This window comes from Cutaneotrichosporon cavernicola, assembly GCF_030864355.1.
Source record: "Cutaneotrichosporon cavernicola HIS019 DNA, chromosome: 2".
Taxonomy (NCBI): domain Eukaryota; kingdom Fungi; phylum Basidiomycota; class Tremellomycetes; order Trichosporonales; family Trichosporonaceae; genus Cutaneotrichosporon; species Cutaneotrichosporon cavernicola.
Window position 1 is genome coordinate 1955252 of NC_083394.1, and position 13022 is coordinate 1968273.

The following is a 13022-nucleotide window of genomic DNA, read 5'->3' on the forward strand; positions in this document are numbered from 1 at the left end:
AACTGCATATATAAACAACTCAAACAGGTACATGTACAACCTAGCTATCAGAAGAAACCAATGCAATGCTACGTGTCTGACCGCGAACCGTCAACGTCGGGCGCCATAGACGGTGACATGAGCATTTCGGGGCCGTCGTCGTTGACACCTTGCAACCCTAACGAGTTGCCAAAGCCTGCGTGTTCGGGAAACGCGACGTCCGACGCCTTGACTACAGAGCTCAACCCAATGGCCGAACCGAGGTGGTGCTTGTGTTTGTGGCCGCACCCATGCCCGCTGCCCTCGGCGTCGTCCTCGAGCTCGCGGATCATCGCCTTGGCGTCGCCAACACGGATCGGGTCACCGAATATGACCTGGTGTCCGGGCAGAAGAGTGAGGGCCACGCTGCCTACGGCCGACGTGAACATGCCAGTTAACCGGCGGGATATCCAGCTGAAGCGCTTGGCAAAGGGCACAAACGTGTCGATCACGTCGCGCACATCGACAACATCGCGCACATGGGTGGCCTTGCCGACCTCGTTGAACTCGATGATCGTCGAAACCGGCAGGTCCCAGTGTAGTAAGAAGTCGAACTCGCGCAGCACCGACTCAGCTAAGCGGAGTATAAAGCCGCGCGGTGGACCGTGAATGAGCGAGTCAGACGACTGCAGAGGCGTCAAATTGTTGAGCGGACGCTTGATGACAGTCGGGAACAGGGTAAGGGAGATGACACTGTGGTTAGCTGCAAGAAAAGAGAGCAATTGAGCGAACTCACTGATCGATCAGTGCAATGTGGTATCCTTCGTAGCACTCCATGCAGCCGATGTCTCGGCACTCGGCTGAAACGTCCCAGAGCTTCCACCACCCATCGTCGGTGTTGCTGCGGTTCATCACGGAGCCGTGATGCTGTCCTGACGATGCGAGCCACTCGTCAATAGGATCGGATGCGGATCGCTTGTCAGACGCATTGGCCGACGGAGATGCCAAGTAAATCGGGCCGAGTAGGGCCGAGCGCACTCTCGAGGTGAGAGACCGTGCATGGAGGAGGAGTGAGGAAGGGGTGAATGAGGGGAGGTAAGCGGTGGAGAGCAGTTGAAGAAGCGCAAAGTGGGTGAGCACGGACTGGCGCGATGACAGTCGAACGAGGGGATGGTCATAAACTGGTGGGGTTAGCACGAGCCACTTGGTACCTTTGTGGGGAAACGCGAGCTTCCTTTCGGGCTCTACTCACCGCAGTCGCCTTCAAACCACTGCTCCATCACGCGCTTGACTTCACGACCCTGCTCGGCCCACGCGGGTGCTCTGGGGTCTGCAGGGTCCTCAACACCGCGGTATAGGACTCTGTGGATGTCTATGAGCGCCTCCAGCGGTTCGTTGCTTCTGGCCCAGAGGTCAGCTGGTAGAGTCGCGGTCGGGTCGCCCAGCTCGGCTGCTTCCCCTGGGCTCGTGTCGCCGCCGCGGGTGGCTATGGGGGCGGGCCCCTGGCGCGCGCGCGAAATCTGCTGCTGGGGCGTAAGGGGACCGCCCTGCGCGTGGCGAGGGTAGCTGTGGAGCGCGTGGCGTAGCGCGGCGATGGAGGATCGCGAGCCCAAACCGTAAAACGACTCGCGGTGGTATGGCGTTGAGTAACCTGAATATGGCAAGGTCGAGCTCGACGGCATGCGCGAGTGCATCGAGAGAGGCTCTCGTCCAAAGCCTGATGTTGCTGGGCCAGGCGAGTACTCGGAGCGGTCAGGGATGTAGAAACGAGGGGGGTGTCGTGAGAGTGTGGGATGGGGGAGGTCGAACTCTGACCCGGCCATGGTAAAGTATGACATGGTGGCGTGGTCGTGTGACGCTGATGGTGTAATGGGAGGAAGGCAAGAGGGAAGGTTGGGTATGGATATGGGTATGGCGGCGGCCGGGGCGAGTCAAGAAGCAACCGAGACACGAGGTTGCGATGCCGAGAGAAGGTTGGTTGTGTGTGCAATCGACTGCAACGATGGCCGCTAATAACCAGGTCGACGGCGGGGAACGTTTAGGTGGCGAGTATATGCGGCTGATTCGAGCCAGTTGGTGCTCAGATCTCGATGTACTGGGGTCTCCACGGTGGCTTGAAAGATGGTGCACAGAAGAGGAGAGTCGTGTGAGGGAGTGGCGGGTTGGAAGTGTCTACAGGCAATAAAAAGTCGGGTAGCCAAAGACACAACGAACAGATGAAGATGGTGAGTAGTGTAAAAGAGGGTTGATAGTAGTGAATAGAAGTAGTAAAGAGGTGAGATGGAGACGATGGCTCAAGTGATCGTGACCTCGAACCATACCCAGGCCCAGGGTGACGCCAAGCAAGGGGGGGAAGGAGGGAGGGAGTGAAGGGGTAAAGGGGAGCGGCAACACCTGTGATGAAGGATTTGATTCCGTCATAGTTCAAAGCAATCAAAAAGCCATCCACACCGCCACGCGACCGAGACCCTGCAGTCTACAGTACACCCGGGCATCGGTCTTACAGACTTGTACGTTGGGAATCTCAATCGCAGCTCCACAAGATGAGTGAAATATTCCTCGGCAGCGTCAGTCTCGACAATTCTCACAAACACTATCGCCCGGTTACTGCTCGGTATAATCGAGGATTCGTGGTTCGACGTCGACATGTGAAGAGTAGAAATCCAGGCACGATCGTCATCAGACTCAGACTTTGTCACCTGTCAACAGTCACCTGTCATCAGCCAATAGGCAGGTGGCGTCATTAATTCAGGTCTTGCAAACCATCACTCGTATGCCTGCAACCATCATAATCAGTGATTTGACCACTGTCGCTGGCGAATCGATACTGATCGATGCTGATCGCGCGTGGTGCGGGGCGTGTAAGACGAAGCGAAGCAGAGATGCTTGCGCCCTTTGCCACTCACACACGTCTGGCCGCCGGAGGCGGCATTCCCTCTCTTGCTTCTTACCGCATTCCCCACCGCCTAGGCGCAGTTAAGGTTCGCGCACGTTAGGAAGATGTAGCCGGAAGCGAATTGTTGTCAGTTGAACCTAACTTGCGAGCTCCGTAACGAGCGCACGCGTCTGGGACTGTGGAGGCTGAGTGAGGAGGTGTAGGGACGAGCATCTTTGGCCTTTGCTGCACCTACGACGGGGAGCCATCATCGTGATGTGTCTTCAGCCGCCTTTCCATCGATGGCGGTGGCCAGAAGGATGAAACAGCCATCTCATCACGTTGACAAGAAGTGAGCAGAAAGCGCCCTCTATCAGGGCAACGCCTCCTAGACATCCACCACACAGGACTGGACACCTTTCTCGCTGACGTCGCTGACGGCGCGCTACCTGTAGACACAGGCCGAGAAAGGTGCCGCGAACTTGCGAGGAGACACTGACGGCTCGTCCGTGTTACTCACAAGTCGCCAGGCGTGGGATACTAAGCATCAAATCTCATCGTGGGGCTCGTGTTCAGCCCCGCCCAGCAGATCATGGTGAAGTCACTCTCAGCTCCTCAGCTTGGGGTTCTCTGTATTGCATCTCGCCATAGGATTCCCACTGAGACGGCAGGGAACTGATTACATCAGAACGCTGCTGGGCACTGCTCCTTGGGGCAGGAGCGGTGACGCGCCACTCGAGACCATCCTACCATCCGCCACTGACTACGCATCTTGGGAGCCAAACAGTCTGACAAGCCTAGGGCATTGGAACGATGAGCAGTTTGGAATGAACAGCAGCAACATACGACGCCCAGCAGGAAAAACGATCCGGAGCACCACGAGAGTTACGTGGAACCAAACAGGGGATCAGGAGACACCTACGGCCGTGAAAACCTCCAGAGGCCGCCCCGGAGACGCTACATCCGGTCCGGAAGTCGAGGTGCCTCGTTCCTCCTGGTCACCGACCGATCTCGGCCGACTCCAACAACCTGATGTGGCTGGATCCAGTACCTGAGGCACTGTACCTCTGTAGCTAACCCGGACGGACTGGCTTGAAGGAATAATTACTCCTCCTCGCCAAGTCCAGGCGCTACTGTGGCAGAGTCGCTCAATGAACAACAATCACCTGATGCTCAAAACACCACCATATTTGCTCACGTGCAGGAGCTACCTCTGCTGGTTTTACCATCTTGCCACCTACCGTCCACTGACCCCGGTCAGCGCATGTACGGCGTCCACTTGCTGAATGACAGATTCTTCTGGGTCACCTGAATGGTAAAGTCAGTCAGATCTACGGGTCTCCCCATAATTTCCTCGTCACAAGGAGAAACAATCATCGTCTGAAACAACGCCGCAGCGGCTTTCAGCACACTTTTCATTGTGCGTGGCCTGGGTAGACTCCGACGTACCTCGTCGTTATGTTGGCAACTCGAACAGGTCAAGTTGCCCAGGGGCAAAATGGACGATAAACGCCGCCATGGAGTTACCATTCCTAGCTTGTGATGCCACCCTGAGACATGTGCTACAGTTTATGCCGTCATACCTTCTGTGCGGGAACAATCTGGCCATTATTTCTCGGGGTGCTGGTGGAGTACAGTGGCGTCATGGGATTGGGCCTTCTCAACAAAGTATGACGCTTCGCAGGGCAAGGAACTTTGCCGGTTCGGATGTACGCCCCTTGTCGGCTTGTCGACAAGCTGTTTTTTGTTGTCAGCTGGCTAGTGGCCGACTCGGTCCTCGGAGAAGACCCTGCAATTTACTCTCTCTGCCCCGCAGGAGCTCCTCAAGGCTCCGTCGGGGACGGGGTGGCTGATGTGGAACATGAGTGATACATAAGACCCGCCGAGGCATGGGAAGAACCTCATTCCCAACCACCACTTCCACAATGTCGACAACGCCTACGACCGACCACACTCCCGGGGGACACGAAGAGAAGATTGCGAAGCGGTTGCGCGAGTCGATCACCGATCACGAGGACGGCTTCGAGACGCCTCCTATCGACTGGGATGAGGCGGCACGCTTCCAGCCCTCCAAGCTCAAGGGCAACTCTCTGACTTACATGGTCGCTTTTGTTGCGGGTACCGGCTTCACCCTCTTCGGTTACGACCAGGGTGTCATGTCCGGTAAGGAATGCATTATGGCATCGCTGACGGCAGGTATGCTCACCCTTCCGATCTTCCTTAAGCAGTTCCCGAGCACCGCGACCGAGGCCGGTTTCGGCGGCGGCAACGCCAACGCGGCGACGCTCCAGTCATTTATGGTTGCGATTTACGAGATTGGCTGTCTTGTGGGCGCCCTGTCCAACCTCTGGGTTGGTGACAAGCTGGGTCGCAAGCACACGATCGCGCTCGGCGGCTTCATCATGACTATCGGCGCCATTCTCCAAACCACGGCTTTCACGTACGCGCACATGCTCGTTGCTCGCGTCGTCACCGGTATCGGAAACGGTCTCCTCACCTCGACAGTCCCCGCTTACCAGTCCGAGTGCGCCAAGCCTCACCGCCGCGGCCAGCTCGTGCTCTGGATGGGCTCGCTCATTACGTTCGGCATCATGATCTCGTACTGGATCAACCTCGGATGCTACTTTATCGACAACGATGCGGCCTGGCGCTTCCCCATGGCTTTCCAGATCGTCTTTGCCATCATCATGATCGGCTGCATCTACGGTTTCAGGCTGCCCGACTCGCCGCGCTGGCTCGTCTCCAAGGGCCGGTACGCCGAGGCCGTCGCCGTCCTCGCTGCCCTGGACAACACCACCGTCGACGACCCCGAGATCCGCCGCACCTTCCACGGTATCGTCGACTCGGCCCAGCAGGAGTCCAAGGAGAAGTTCAGCGTCCGCGAGCTCATGTCCCACGGCAAGACCCAGCATTTCCGCCGCACCCTCCTCGGTTTCCTCGCTCAGATGTTCCAGCAGATCTCTGGCATCAACCTCATCACCTACTACCTCACCACCGTGCTTGGCGGCATGGGCCTGGGCCCTGTCATGTCGCGCACCATCGCCGGCGTCAACGGAACGGTCTACTTCCTCACTTCGATCGCTGCTCTGTTCATGGTTGAGCGTTTCGGCCGTCGGCCCCTCATGGTCTGGACCGCTCTCCTCCAGGCGGCGACGTTTGCTATCCTCGCGGGCCTATACAAGGAGGTCAGCGACGGTAACAAGGCCGCCCAGGGCGTCTCGGTACTCATGCTCTTCCTCTTCAACACCTGGTTCTCGATTGGCTGGCTCGGCATGACCTGGCTCTACCCTGCCGAAGTCACTCCTCTCCGCATCCGTGCTCCCGCCAACGCTGTCTCTACCGCGAGCAACTGGCTCTTCAGTGAGTTTCCGCGTCCCCTCTCCTGGTTGAATCGTACTGACCCCAGACTTCATGGTTGTGATGGCTACCGGGCCCATGTTCGCCAAGATCGGGTGGGGCACGTACGCCTTCTTCGCCGCGATGAACGGCATCATCATCTTCCCCGTCGTCTACCTCTACTTCCCTGAGACCAAGAAGTACTCTCTCGAGGAGCTCGACATCATCTTTGCCAAGGCTCACAACGAGCGCCGCAACCCTGTCACTGTCAGTCTCGAGGGCGACATTCCCCCGGCTGGTTCGCGGGAGGCAGAGCAGATCCTCGGCCGCACTATCCGCGCCGAGAAGATGGAGGATGGAGGTTTCGGCCGCCGCCTCTCCCGCGTCATCAGCGGTCCCGCCGAAGGGCGCAGGCTGTCGCGCGAGCACGTTTAAGGGGTTTAATACAGTGGAAGGGTGGAGGGGTGGTTAGCAGTGCTGTAGCTCCAGCGTAATGATGACCAATGTATGGCCATTGATTAAGTGTTTGTGTTGTTTGCCGGGAGGTTTTAAATGCCCCTCATGTCCCACTGATGCTCTCATCTCGCCCATGCAGCATCAGAGACAGTACTAATTGCGGGCAACTGTAGACCTGGAGCTGTGCTACTGAGGGGGCGTCTTCGCCGTCTCTCCCTCCTCCACGTCAGCCTTTCACGGGGCTCGGTTTCCCACTTGATTTAGGCCGGAAATCATCTTCCTCCTCGAGCAACCCATAATCCCCACCTCAAGGTCAACTTTGGATAGCGGCAGACTTCGGTCAGGAACAGCAACCCGCGCGCGTGGCTTCTTTTTCGAGTGAGGTGGAACGAAAGGAGACAAGGAATGGGGGCAAGTACAGGACATATGTTGACAATGTTATGAAATGCTTCCCTACTCCTCCGTGGTCTTCTGAGGCGAGCAGGATATATACGATTGTTCGGCCAAGTTGAAGCTTCAGACTGTTGGGAATTAGGTGACTGGCGAAATCATGTTGTGAACAGCTACCGTACATGCCCCCCATCTAATTCACTGGGAAAGTGTGATAATTGGAGCCAGTGGTGTGAAGACCACAGTTTTGTGTTCTTGAAGCAGTGTGGGCTCGGGTTTTGGATGAAAAGACCTGACTGCTGAAGCAAAGATTGCCAAATATTGATATGCCCAAACGCTGTTTGGTTTGGCCTGAATATTTGGTTCCCTTTCATGGAGGAGATCCCCATTTTTGACTCGGCAGTGGAGGTCGAAGGAGGGGAGGGGTGGTTCGCTGTAGGACATAGCGACGACGAAGGACTGTCTACAAAAGGCCACTTGGGCTTGGTGGGGCAGTGCGGGGAGAAGGCAAAGACGTGTATGTCTTGGAGTATGCGGGGTAAGCATTCTCATCGTGGAAGGAGATCCTGACGACATGGAAGCTCAGATACTGTGGAGGAAGTGAGTGGCAGTTGTGCACGATGAGAGCGGCGGTGCTGTTTGCTCCGCCACGGCGTCCCCTCAACCATGCGAGGCGCAAAGCGACAGTGATCCCGCTAATCGCGAAGACGAGCCGCTCGCCAAGCGCTCCCGTCCCTGACCTTAGCTGAGTCTGCGAACTCCGAGCCACATGGAACTCTCCCAACCACCGAACGCGAACCTCCCTATCATCTTGACCACCTTCCAAAACGTCCTCCGCACGCGATGCATAGTGCTCATTCCCAAAAAGCTCTCACCACTGTGAGTCGAACACAGGACCTGCGGATTGGCTGCCACGTCTCTTCGACGCGGCGTGGTAACGGATTACAGTCCGACGCTCTACCAACTGAGCTATGGTGAGGATGCTCACGTGAGACTTGTTGGAAACTGCCCGTTGAGTTGGCGGCAGAAGTGCCACCAGCCCCGAATTTTGCTCCCGCACCTCTACTTCTCGGCCTCGACATCGCTATCGCACAGGCCACTTCCACCCTCGTATATCTACCTAGCCCGCACTACCGTTTTCTATGCACCTACACATCACTCCTCCACACGGGCTACTGCAGAAGCTACATTCCTGCATCCCGAGGACCTCCAACTTCAACCTGGAGGCACCACATCTAACAAGACACAGCATTCTCCTTGGCCGTGGCCACGAGTTCCAGTACTCCAGTCAATGCAGTACGTTAGAACGCACATGGACAAACAACCTGGTCTGGAAACGACGTGTTGAAGAATAACGGGTTGAGTGGCCATCCTAGCTGGGTGGCCGTGGTGGCTTAAATGCACGTGGCGATTGATGCCAAGACGATGGCGGTAATGTGCATATGCATACAGTGGGATTACGAGAGTGTATCGGGAACGGAAGTCACTTACAGCTTGAGGCGTTTGGCGTCCGGCCCAGCCTCGGCGCGCTGCTTGCGCTTGGCGTCCTCCTTGCCGCCCTTGCCGAGCACCGTAACTCCCTTGCCAGATTTGACAAGGCTCTTGAGGGCCTCGTCCTTCTGCTCGCGCACACTCTTCTTCTTCGAGTACAGCGCCTCCGTACCGGCGAGCTTGGCACGCTGCGACTTCTTCTCGCGCCGTGCCTTGGCACGTGCAGCCTTGGCCTCCTCGGGGGTCTGCTCCTCGCGGGCAGTGAGTTCGCCAGCACTTGGCCCGGCAAACATCTCCTGTGGTGCGAGCATGCTCCCAGCCGCCTGTGTGGAGGGAAGCGCGCTCTCCATGCTCGTCGTGGCAATGTTCTCGACAGTGCGGATTTGCGCCTTGGGTGCCTTGGGCACAAAGTTGAGCGAGCTGAGCGCGTCGAGCTTGTAGCAGATGTCGCCCCACAGCGTGTCGATCTCGTCGTGCTGCGCCTTGAGCTTGGCGTCGCGCGCGTCAACGGCTTTGCCACCGCTTGCGGCGGTCGTGTAGTCGTCCTCGTAGATTTGCGCAAGCGACTTGGCACTCTGCTTGTCATCCAGCTCAAAGAAGCGGCTGGGCAGGAAAGGCGTCGGGTCGTACGCACGCACGCGCTCGACACTGTCAAAGTTGTTGTCCAGGATGCGCTTCCTGATAAGCTCCTCGAGACTCGCCACGCTCTCCTCCGTGACGTTCGGTACGCTCTTGGCAACATGCTCAAAGTCCAGGTCCTCCTCCAGCAGCGAGTTTTCGGGGCGCGCACGTGACGAGGCCTCTCCCAGCAATGTCCAGTCCTTTGGCCCAATGGCCTCCGCCTCGAGCTGGGCAATCTGCTCAGCCAGCTCGCGCTGTCGCCGCTCATGTGTGGACATGACTGGGCGTCAGCCTTCTCTTGACTTGCACATAGCATGTACTCACCCTGCTTCGAGTCGCCCTCGTCCTCGCTGTCGTCGAACAGATCTGCCTTGAGGCGGTCCATGACCCCGCGCGACGGGTCCTCCTCGGCCTCTGCTGCCTCGTCCTCGTCCTCGTCCTCGTCCTCGGCGAACGCGACCTTCCGCTTGCTCTTCTTCTTTCCGTTGTCTTTCGCCTGGCCCTTATCCTTGCCCATCTCGGCCTGAGAGGTTGGCCGCGGCGGTGGCGCGAAGAAGTCGGAGTACATGAGTGGCGCGTCGTCCTCCTCGCCCTCCTCGAGGAACATGGTGCCAATGTCGTCGAGGTCGGCGTCTTCGTCCTCGTCGCCTCCGAGCGCGCCAGACGTCACACGTCCGGCCTCCATCTCTTCCGTCTGGCGGTTGAAGTCGTCGATCGAGAAGAACTTGTCGTCCAGCGTCGGATGTTGGGCGCGCGGTTTGGACGGTCCGGGGGCATACCCGTCGTCCTCGTCCTCAGCCTGGTCATCGGAGGCTCCATCGTCGTCCTCGTCTTCCAACGAACCCTCCTCGTCCGAGCCGAGCTCTAGTTCCCCGTCCGAGCCAGAGCCCATCTCGACGTCCTCGTCGCTCCCCAACTCTTCATCATCATCCTCGCCGCTTCCCTCGTCGCTATCCTTCTCACTCCCCTCATCAGACATTCCCTCCTCATACCCTCCTTCTGCCATCATCTTCTCCCATTCCTCGATGGTCATCTCCTCGGTGCTGTCGTCACCGTCATCGTCATCGTCCTCCTCTTCCCATCCCATCACGCTGCCTTCATCCTCATCGGCATCGGCCTGTGCGACCTCCTTGATGATGCGACACAGCCCCTCCGCGCGTATTTCAAGCTGAGCCCACACCTGCTCGGGTTCCATTCCGGCGACGGTGAGCTCGGACAGCGGGGTGTAGGGCAACAGCTCCTGAGGCGCGGGCTTATCCTCCTCGGCGGCAGGCTTGGACGAGCGCAGCTGAATCGTCGGCTGCTCGACAATCGAGGCGAGGAATGGGTGGATGTGCGGGTGCGAGTTGGCCTCAGTCGCAATGCCTGATGTCAGCGTGGTTGAGGCACAGGCGTACCGAGATCGCAGATGTCCTTGACGGCATCGAGTGCGCGGCCGGCAAGCTTGTCGTCCCCACCTCGCGCGAGCTTGTGCTCCCGCGAGGAGAGGAGGGTGGCGAAAGCCTCCAGCCCCGGGATAATGGACGCGGCTGGTGTGTCCTGCGACATGGTGTTGATGGGAGTCTTGAGGTGGAGGTTGATTGGAGGTGGATCAGAATTTTGAGTGAGCAGTCAGTCTGACGCCAACAACTGCGACGGTATCAATGTCACGTGCCTTTCACGTGTTCCGGCGATACCTCTCCACTCATCTACGGCCATAAATAGTAAGCCAGAGCACTGAGCAGTAGCTAAGAGGACGCCATTAAGCCTTTGAGGTTTTCCATTTGACCATTATGCTCTACATATAGCTGCCTGCTTTGCATTAGGTGTGTTGGTCTGTGGACTTACTATGGGAAGAGATGTGGGTCACCTTGAGTGGTAGGGACCGAATTGGTTCCGCTTTACATGACGCGCATGGACGCGTCGAGTTTATTACCTTTGCTTTTCCCGCCACTCACCTTCCTCGACCTTCTCTCAACAACACTCTCAAGATCCACCATTCTTTTGTCAACTCCCATCCACTTTCTCATCCACTCCTCATAATGTAAGTGGGCCATGTGTAGGTGAAGTAACGCGTAGGTCCGAGGCAGACACAGCAGCTCCTGGGGTACCGGCGAACGCGACGGGCATCGGCACGCCTATCCATGAGGACAGGCAGGCGCAGGTTACCAAGCTCCTTGCCGAAGGCAAAAAGGCTCTCGCGCTGAAGCAGTGGGAGGAGGCTATCGAGAAGCAGGCGTCGGCCCTGCAAATCCAGTACGTTGTCTGACGCTGCATGATCAACATCTGACAACAGGGATGAAGCCGGCGTGGACCAGCTCGACCCGTCTAAGGCCCCGCTGCTGTTCAACTACGGCCGCGCTCTGTTCGAACTCGCACTGTCCCAGCAGGGTGTGATGGGCAAGGAGGAGGTCGCGAAGGGGACCGACCCATCAGAGGGAGACAAGGACAAGTCGGGCAAGTTCGTGTTCGAAGGCGACGGCGATGACGAGGAAGAAGAAGGCGAGGGCGAGGGTGAGGGTGAGGATGAGGGCGAGGAGCAAGAGGGTGCTGAAGGTGGGGAGGGTGGGGAAGGTGGGGAACGGGAAGACGACCTGCCCGAGGACGACTTCAACGCCGCGTGGGAGGTGCTCGACGTTGCACGGACGATCTACGAACGCGAGATTGCCAAGAAGAGCGAGGAGAACGCGCGCGACGACAAGATGAGCTTGGCAGAGTGTTTCCTGCTCTTAGGCGACATTAGCTGTGAGACAGGTCAGTAGAACCCCATTCTTGTTTCGAGGTGGCTGGTTGAGCCGCGTAAAGCATTTCATTAACGTGCAGAAAAGTTCGACCAGGCAGTGCAGGATTACAAGGCTGCGTTGGATATCAAGACGGCTCTCCTTCCGCCGTCATCACGCGCCCTCGCGTCTGCGCACTACCAGCTGTCGTCGGCTCTGGAGTTGACTCCCGGGGGACGTCCGGCGGCACTGGAGCACGTGCAGGCTGCGCTGGACGGGTTCAAGGCGCGCGCGGACGAGTTGCGCCGTGCGATTGGGGGCAAGAACGCTGCCGACGACGTCACGCGCCTTAACGAGCGTGAGCGCGAGGCCGAGCTCAAGGACGTCACCGAGCTTATCGGCGACCTCGAGGTCAAGATTGACGAGCTCAAGGTCGCACCACCACGCGAGGACCTCGTGAGCGGTACGATTAACCACCTCCTCGGCGGTGTTGGTGGCGAGGTGAAGCAGGACGCAGGCCCCGTCAACGACCTTACGTCAATGGTGCGGAAGAAGAAGCGCCCCGCTCCGGAGAAGTCCGAGGACAAGAGCGACAAGAAGGCCAAGGTCTTGGAGAAGTAGATGGTCAGTGTACTCTATCCCCTTCGTCCTTGGAATATAGCGCGGCGTATGATGTGCCTAGAGGCGCACACTGTAGTTCAGCTGGACATTAACATGCAGATTGTAGTTCGTACCATGCAAGTAGTCGATTACACTTGTGGCCTGGATGCAGTGCCATCCGTGTCAGTGTCGACTGCGTTGCTAACGAGCTTGGGTCCACTTTACGTCGCCACTTGCCTTGTTACTGTGGTGCCGGCTAACGGGCGCCGGGCGTACGGAGCACTGATCGGGGTTCGGCGAGCCGGTCGTGTCCGTGTGCCTGCTGCCAGTGCCACATTCTACGGTATTGTTCAGCACGTCGCGGGTTTGTGCAGTTCCAAGAATATCCCATCGCACCTGGGAAGTGGGCAGGGGAGATCGGTGGGCAGGTAAAAACCTTGTTTGTGTGGAATGTATGCAACCGAGGGGAAGCGATGGCTGCAACTCTGGACGTGCTGTACATGTACATGCATGCATGTACTTCTACATCTACATCTATATTTGGGATGCCGTACAGTCTGTGCAGACGGCTTGGCGAGACCGTTGTTGGCGTGGGG

At 57.9% G+C, this 13022-nt stretch overlaps 4 protein-coding genes across 4 annotated transcripts; 2 read left to right on the plus strand and 2 right to left on the minus strand.

Annotated features, from left to right (window-relative positions):
- Positions 1-68: 68 nt before the first annotated feature.
- Positions 69-1796, minus strand: RET3 (uncharacterized protein; the record flags this gene model as incomplete). Its single annotated transcript, XM_060597815.1, has 3 exons — positions 69-711; positions 755-1139; positions 1211-1796. 3 exons carry the CDS (start codon positions 1794-1796, stop codon positions 69-71), a joined length of 1614 nt encoding a protein of 537 aa, XP_060454670.1.
- A 2962-nt stretch (positions 1797-4758) lies between these two features.
- CcaverHIS019_0207670 (uncharacterized protein) lies at positions 4759-6604 on the plus strand (the record flags this gene model as incomplete). The annotated part of the gene is made up of 3 exons (XM_060597816.1): positions 4759-4996; positions 5030-6193; positions 6240-6604. The coding sequence occupies 3 exons, from the start codon at positions 4759-4761 to the stop codon at positions 6602-6604; spliced, it is 1767 nt and encodes a 588-aa protein (XP_060454671.1).
- A 1898-nt stretch (positions 6605-8502) lies between these two features.
- MPP10 (uncharacterized protein) lies at positions 8503-10675 on the minus strand (the record flags this gene model as incomplete). The annotated part of the gene is made up of 3 exons (XM_060597817.1): positions 8503-9407; positions 9452-10492; positions 10525-10675. The coding sequence occupies 3 exons, from the start codon at positions 10673-10675 to the stop codon at positions 8503-8505; spliced, it is 2097 nt and encodes a 698-aa protein (XP_060454672.1).
- Positions 10676-11161: 486 nt separating this feature from the next.
- On the plus strand, positions 11162-12447 carry CcaverHIS019_0207690 (uncharacterized protein; the record flags this gene model as incomplete). Its single annotated transcript, XM_060597818.1, has 4 exons — positions 11162-11165; positions 11206-11362; positions 11403-11860; positions 11930-12447. The coding sequence occupies 4 exons, from the start codon at positions 11162-11164 to the stop codon at positions 12445-12447; spliced, it is 1137 nt and encodes a 378-aa protein (XP_060454673.1).
- Positions 12448-13022: the final 575 nt, after the last annotated feature.